The following is an 8,255-nucleotide window of genomic DNA, read 5'->3' as shown; positions in this document are numbered from 1 at the left end:
CTTCTGAAGGTGACATAAGCCTGTTCTAATTATCAGGATGACTCCAGACTGTTAGTGACCTCAAAAGTTATCCAGGCGGACTTTACCCTGAACTCATTTATCAAGGTAACCTCAAGGTGACCTGACCTTAGCAGGTGACCTGAACTCGACCTCAGTTGACATGACCCTGTCTTTGACCCTGGCCTAGTGACCTGACCTCAGTTGACATGACCCTGTCCTTGACCCTGACCTAGTGACCCAGGTGACCTGACCTTGACCTCATTTGACCTGACCTTGACCTAGGTATCAAGGTCATTGGTGACCCTATACTGACTTCAGACTACTACCCTCACTACTCTTTAGTTTCCATTAATTCAGCATTTAATTTATAAAATGGCATTGAAACTGGTTTGCCTTCACAAATTTCACGATTTTTCTTCCATTTTTATCGACTGAAATTCCTAATGTGTTGTAGTCTAATAGTAATAGCTTTTTAAGACTCAAGTCATCATGATAAAAATATTGTTATTAAGGTTCCTAAATGATACACGTTAAACGAATTTTAGAAACATACAACAATAAAACAAATAATATATTCATAAATAATAAAATTGTACCATGTTTTATTGTCCTTGTATACATGTATTTTTTTTTGTATACTGATGATCTCAATGTTAGCACCATTATATTAAAAAAAAGAGAAGCACCATGAGTACATGAAAATCTGTAAGACAATAATAAAAATATGTAAACGAGCAAGATTATTTTTTAAATATTTTTGTATACATAGTTTTATGTATTACACATTATGACATTTATAGATAACAAAACTAAAAACAAAAGCTTCTTAAATACACAGTTCTACAGATTCTTGTGGAAAAAAATAAAAATACAACAACAAATGTTACTGACCGAAATTTGTCTCAAAATAATCCTGGTTGGCACAATCACATAATTTTATTTAATGATAACTCCATATACTTGCATGTAAATATTACAATATCACAATGAATACACTACCAAAGAAACTAATATTTATTTTGCTAACAAGATAGTCAAAGGGAAGTAACTTCTAAATGCAAAACAGAAATCATGAAAATGTAGCAGCATAAAAAAAATTTGAAAACAAAGACAGTTTACCATTAATGAAGAATGTTCAACAGAACAACTTGTTACTATTGACAAAAAATATTGTTTAAAATTTAGACCAAGAATATTGCTTTATATTGTATAGTTACTTTCCTTTACTTGATCAAAATTAAAACTAAACTACACTGGTTTTAGACCAGTTTAGTCTTCGGGCACAGGACAGTCTGGTTATGTGCCCTACTGGCTCTTCCTCTTCCTCCTCCTCCTCCTCCCGGTTAATCTCTGGCGTAATGGCGACACTAGTACTAGACGGTGAACCACTGATGGTGGAAGATGGTGGTGTGTGCATCACCATCAGTGGTATCACGCTCAGCTGTCCTGGGGAGAAGGCCGGGTTCAAAGTGGGCTGCTGTGTTGGCTGGTTATTTGGTGATGGCTCTTCCCCGCAGCATTTTTTGAGAAACCATTTCTTGAGTAATACCAAGAATGCGGCAACCGATACCATAATCGCCCACATTAAAAATCCTACAATTTTTTTTTAGAAAAAATTAGTCATTTGACAACTGAGAAAAACAAATTTATAACGTACATTAACAGATCATTTTTTTTTTAATTTAAACAGTTAATTGTACTGATAATTAGTTACTCTATGAAATTACACTTCTGAAAAATGCATGATAGTTAGACAACATGAAGTTCAAATGAATGTGAAGTAGTTACCTAAGGCCATGTTCGTAAGAGATTCAGTTTCCTCCGCTGAATTCATTGCCTTCAGAAACTTCTCTTTTAGATCCTTTATAGTCGTTCCTATAATGAATAATCTATAACCCTTTTTTAAAAAAGGTTCAATCAATTTTAAGATTATTTTCTTTGTGTCCACCCATTTTTACATTTAACTCTCATTTAAAAACTTACCATGATTTTTAGACAGGGTAGTCCTTGTAAGGTGGTCGTCTCTGTTTGTTTGGTTCTTAAGTTGTCTCTATAAAATAATTTATATTTTCTGTAAGAGTTGTAATCTTTTTCCTACTACCAATTCTTTAAAAACGGAAAGCTGATCGACTAGATCGCTTTATTTTACTACACATTCTATAGTAAATTTTATTGACTCAATAAACCAATCATTTTGACGTTATAAGTCACGTGACTTAATGGCCAATACAGTGAATGAAAGTTCACACATCCCATGCTAAATTCTATTGACTCGATTGGCCAATCATTTTGACGTTATAAGTCACGTGATTTAATCAAATGAAGAATTTCCCACAGTGATGTTCCAATAAATGATACATGTATGCGTTCCCCATTAAATTCGGTATATAAAGTCAAAATGGTAATTATTACTTTTTTTTCTAGTAGACCTTTTTTTTTGATAACACGGTTGACCTTCTTGATTACAATTTCTTACCGTGTTTTTCAGGCCGTGTGTTTACTGTAGTGGTGGTCGTCGTCTCTATTTGTTTAGTTCTTTCAGTTGTCTCTATAAAATAATTTATATTTTCTGTAAGAGTTGTAACTCTTTATCCTACTACCAATTCTTTAAAAACAGAAAGGTGATCGTCTATAGATCGCTTTATTTTTACTACACATTCCATAGTAAATTTCATTCACTCTACAAGCCAATCATTTTGACGTTAAAAGTCACGTGACTAGTGGGCATAACAGTGAATGAAAGTTTCATTGACTAGATCGCCCTACTTTACTACACATCCCATGGTAAATTTTATTGACCCGATTGGTCAATCCTTTTGACGTTATAGGTCACATGACTTAATCAAATGAAGAATTTCCCACAGTGATGTTCCAATAAATGATACATGTATGCGTTCCCCATTAAATTCGGTATATAAAGTCAAAATGGTAATTATTACTTTTTTTCTAGTAAACCTTTTTTTTGATAACACGGTTGACCTTCTTTACTAGAATTTCTTACCGTGTTTTTCAGGCCGTGTGGTTACTGGAGTGGTGGTCGTCGTCTCTATTTGTTTAGTTCTTTCAGTTGTCTCTATAAAATAATTTATATTTTCTGTAAGAGTTGTAACTCTTTACCTTACTACAAATTCTTTAAAAACGGAAAGATCGCACATTCCATAGTAAATTTTATTGACTCCCTAAGCCAATCATTTTGACGTTATAAGCCACGTGATTTAATCAAATGAAGAATTTCCCACAATGATCTTCCAGTAAATAATATATATATATGCGTTCCCCATTAAATCCGGTATATAATGTAATAATAACTTTTTTCCTAACGAAACTTTTTGATAACACGGTTGATTTTCTTTATTAAAGTTTCTAACATTTTATAGATATAATATTTTTACATAAATGCATATTTATAAAGGTAACACAGGTTGCAAATTTAGGTTTGGTACATTTGTACACCCCATGACGAAAAGGACAGGGGGGACAATTGGCACACTCGGTAATTGATACCAGAAAGATAATGACAAGCGATGCTGCTTTGACCAATTCCATTTTCAGACTTGGACGGATGGCGCGAATTCTACGCGGATTTTTGATCATGTGATCTGCACGGACTTTAATCGCGTCATCTCTTTTGGTTAGATCGGTAACCCATATTTGGGTACCGAATATTTAAAGACACATTATTATCATCAACCCAAGACTTAAATGCTAAGTTTATATACGACACATTTCCTTTTATTTTCAGTAATCAAATCTAACTCATTCTTTTTATTGTAATGTTCTCTTTTCTAGAAATATTGTTTAACTATTTTCACTTTAAAGTTTTAACGTAAAAACAATTAAAAATAAACTGCAATGATGTATTAGTACAAAGTGTTATCCTTTAAAATTTTTAAAAAAGGCTTGAATTTAGATTCATATATAGATTATTATTCTCATTATCATATCACAACGACATACAACTTTATTTTTTACATTCTTATTTGTGAAATGCGTAAAAACGATTAAAATATATCATATCATTTCCTTTTTTTTTAAAATAACGTTTTAGTGCTCTTTCATTCTTTTTGAACTAATTGTTTTAACTAGTGCAATGCGACAACAATGTAGAAGAAGTACGGTATTACACTGCTCGGATAAGATAAACATATTTATAGCATCCTTTACTGATATACCGTCGACTGATTTACTTTGTCAGAATTGTGGTGGGAGCAAAACAACAAATCAATTAAATCAAGATAATAGAACCAGCTTAAAAAGTTAATTTCGGATGAGTCAGTTACCCATGTTTTACATTTTTTTTTCAAATTTCACACTGAATACATATCCTTGTCCACACTTATAAAAAGTTGACACATAAGTATACCAAGACTTCATTATGTCTTGTGTTAATATCTGTTTACAATCATAAAACCATTTTAAACTTCAATGTAGTGCACCTCTCTAACGTTTTTCAAAAAATTAATAATTCAACTATTAATAGTTATGTATTTCATTTAAAACGTTTGAAGTTGGTATAAATAGTGTTGAACTCTTTATTATCTCCCTCGCTAGGGAAAAAAGTGGGGAGGGATAACAAAGTAGACGACACGGCTCGGTTAATACAAACAAATTTATAGCGTCCTTTATTGCTATACTGTAGACTGATTTATGCAGAAAAATCAAATTAATTTACAATAATCTTTAGTAACCTTTGTTCAATGTTTAAATGTAAATATCAGAAGTCACTTTTGTTTATATCAATGTCAGACTTGTGCTAGGAGCGCCCAAGAGAGAAGGGACATTCTTAAGCTGAAACAACACTTAAACCAACACAATAAGGTCAGCCCAAATCCTTCTTTAACACGTACAGGGCAAATTGAGGTTAACGTTTTCTCAGCATTACTTAAAAAAGAGGCTAGTATATTATATCAGAGGCTGTAATACAAAACGTTCAAATTAGACCACGTTGTATAATAAATGTGTCGTTTCACGGTAGATCAGTCTTTACAACCCCTTTGATCAGGATAAAGACGTTATCAGAACACGCATACACTAGGTCGCAATAATTGGCTCGAAAAACATTTTTGATGGTACAGAGTGTATATGGTTGATTCGTATAAAAAACAATTTTTATCGAATTATGCATATATCATTGTACACTACAAGTGAGATCTAAAAATGCAATCATGAGAAATATTATAAGGCCGTAGTAGGTATTGCAATATTTATGTACACATTTTAAAATAAAAAAACACTTTTAATAATAAACACTATTTCATTTTCCAAACCCCACCGAAAATGAGCATATGATGTGGCCTAACACAACATATTTTGTACTTGTATTTACACGTTATGCATACCGGTTTAAAGTACTTGCCTTCATTTCTTTACCCCCATTCCCTTATTTAAATGAAAAAATAATTGTTCGGTCATTTTTACACGGTTAAAAAGTAGATTTAGATCAAACCACAGTATCTTATCTCGCCCCTTTAATTGATCGAACTACTAATTGCAATTTTATTAAAGTTGGGATATTACTGAACAAATTAGTAAAGGACGCATTGTCCGTTAATAAAAGTACTAATATTAGGTCATGTCGGGATACGTTACACAATCTGCACGCAGGTGTGAAATGAAACATTTTAGATAGATATAAAGATTGAATAAATCTACATCTACTCAGTATAACGAGGTCAGGTCGTGTTAATCTACTTTTGCGCATCTAACCACGCAGGTATGTCATGATATAGAGCGGTGTTTTTAAATTGGAATTTTGACACTGTTCAATTGGGAGCAAGGCCCTGAAGCTCTTACTCCCCAAATGTTTCTGATCTATGACGCGATAAACTTTTTTACCCTCAGTTCCGTGTCTCGGGCTTACAACCCTCCAATTTTTTCTGATCTAAAACGCGATGAACTTTATTAAAAAAAAGCAATTCTAAATATCCCACCCTCAGTACCTGACTCTTGGGCTTTCACACCCTAATTGTTTCTGATTTAAAACGCGATTAATTATTTAATTCAAATTTTCTAAAATGCCTAATGTCACGTTCACAGTTTTGGTAGAGTATAAATAAGGGGTTGTTAAAAACTGAATTATCATCATTGACAAAATATCGGACAATATGGCAGAAGCATTCCTTGAATTTCTGTAAGTAAAAATATTCCTCTTTTTTTTAAATAATTCCTTATTTTTTTTTTTCTAAACTTGTTTCATTTTTTTACAAGAACATTAATTGTAAAGCTTAAGAGTTTAAGAATAAAAATTTCTTTTCACAATTTTAAAACCCCTAAAAGGGTTGTGATTAGTGAACGAAACATAACAAAGTAAACGGTATTTCACAAGTTATAAACTGAGTAGGCATAGATTCGTTTATTTCATTATTAAAAATATAAAGGCTATTTTATGCATTATTATTTAAACGCCTAACATTTTGTACGAAAGTAATATAAAACATGGTAGGGTGTAATTCCTTTTTTTATTTTCTCTATTACTGTATTTTTTTTACAGAGACGCCACAAACTCAGCAAACTCATTCATTTAGTTTGAAGAAATGTGGTTGAAGATGGGGGAGGAGTTGGAAATGGAAGGCCTGCCAAAGGGGTGAGTTCAACAGCTTTTGTTAGAGTTATCTTTCTTCGGCCTGGTTTAATATGTCCTTTTCTTTCTCTTTATAGATTATATACATTATAAATATATGGTTTTAATTGAAATCAGAAAGTGTTTTATACATTTCTTTAAAGGCCTTCCACTCCTACCACAAAAGTAAAAATAACTGCTTTTAGAACAAGTGAATGCAAACCGAAACAATTCTACTTAAAATTTATAAACATTTATTTTAGAATTGAAATGATTTTAGAACCATTATAAATTTTCCAATCAATTTTGTATCATTACACCTTTTAATGATAATAAAATTAAATTAAAAAGATGAAAGAAAAAACCGTAAGTGTGTATGTATCTTATTTTCACATTTTTTCCCACTCTTTTATTGAAGTTGTATTCCACCCCCTCCCTCTCCAGACTACCATTCGACATTGAGTACAATTGGCACGAAAAATGATTCATTAAAAAGGTAAACATTTTTTTAAAAAATCTTTAGTCATTACATTTTCATATTGTTTAATTTCTAAACTATTAGCTAATTGATTTTTAGGAAATAAAATTTAAAAATTTGAACTTAAAAAAAGCATGTTTAAATAAGTTAGATAATTTAGTTTAACCATAATAAAAAGTTAGTGTCTTTCCCGCTATCTCTCTCTCGATCTCTTTAGACCTCTAAGTCCTACACCAGAGAGTCACGGTAACTGCGAAACCTTTTCACCAGTTGCCAGCTACTCGCCGGCCCTGGATTCAAACTGTAGTGCCTTTGCGCCAGTGACATGTACCATTAGTCAGGCTGAAGACTCTATCCTGACTACTTTAAGGTGATAAATGTTTAAACACATTATTTACATAGCAATATTGAATGATCATCTTATTGATTGCCATCGATGTAAATTCATTTACAAAACGGTTCTGAAAAAATGTGATTGAATTACTTTTGCTAAATTCTATGTTATAAAAGGTGTGTGTTATTAAAACTCGCAAAAGAATTATCACCAAATGTGGGATATAAATAAATTTAATGTGGAATCTGACATTCTGTAACTAAAGTTGATTCTGTTTCATTAACAGGCGAACATATCCGGACAAGATGCTCAAATTGGAAAAAAGGATGAAGGAACAAAGCAAGCAGGATGTCTTGCTAGAACAAGTCAACGTCTTAAAAACCCTCCTGGCCAGAGTACCAGTAGATTGCGAGCAAATAAAAATCATCATAAACTTTTTAGAAGACAAAGTAGATAACAGTACCTCGGCTAAAAGGGTCAAGTTTACAACGCTATAGTTGAAGCCCGTGTGTATCCGTGAATCCAACAATACCATCCTGAGCTTAAGTTTGTGTAACAACTTTTTTTTCTTAATTTGTTGTAGATCATTTTTATGTTCAGTTTGATAAGTATTTTTGTCTGCTTAAAAATGTTTTAACTTTATCTATATTTATGATACTATATTCATGATGTGTAAATTGGAGAAGAGGATGAAGGAACAGAGCAAGCAGGATGTCTTGCTAAAACAAGTCGAAGTCTTAAAAACCCTCCTGGCCAGAGTGACAGTAGATTGCGAGCAAATGAAAATTATCATAAACTTATGAAGATAAGTTGTCTAAAGTAGATAGCGGTACCTCGGCTAAAAGGGTCAAGTTTACAACGCTGTAGTTTTTATTTTTGATGTG

At 32.3% G+C, this 8,255-nt stretch overlaps 2 protein-coding genes across 2 annotated transcripts; one reads left to right on the top strand and one right to left on the bottom strand.

Moving 5' to 3' along the window:
* Nucleotides 1–1,243: 1,243 nt before the first annotated feature.
* Nucleotides 1,244–1,834, bottom strand: LOC128169111 (uncharacterized). The gene is made up of 2 exons (XM_052835279.1): nucleotides 1,789–1,834; nucleotides 1,244–1,593 (listed from the first exon to the last, which is right to left on the bottom strand). The coding sequence occupies exons 1-2, from the start codon at nucleotides 1,832–1,834 to the stop codon at nucleotides 1,244–1,246; spliced, it is 396 nt and encodes a 131-aa protein (XP_052691239.1).
* A 4,577-nt stretch (nucleotides 1,835–6,411) lies between these two features.
* LOC128169109 (uncharacterized) lies at nucleotides 6,412–7,868 on the top strand. The gene is made up of 4 exons (XM_052835278.1): nucleotides 6,412–6,583; nucleotides 6,978–7,055; nucleotides 7,255–7,407; nucleotides 7,658–7,868. Exons 1-4 carry the CDS (start codon nucleotides 6,534–6,536, stop codon nucleotides 7,866–7,868), a joined length of 492 nt encoding a protein of 163 aa, XP_052691238.1. The 5' UTR covers nucleotides 6,412–6,533.
* Nucleotides 7,869–8,255: the final 387 nt, after the last annotated feature.

This window comes from Crassostrea angulata, unplaced genomic scaffold (genome assembly GCF_025612915.1).
Source record: "Crassostrea angulata isolate pt1a10 unplaced genomic scaffold, ASM2561291v2 HiC_scaffold_98, whole genome shotgun sequence".
Classification (NCBI taxonomy): domain Eukaryota; kingdom Metazoa; phylum Mollusca; class Bivalvia; order Ostreida; family Ostreidae; genus Magallana; species Magallana angulata.
Note: the sequence above shows the minus strand (reverse complement) of the source record. Positions and strands in the feature narration are given on the sequence as shown.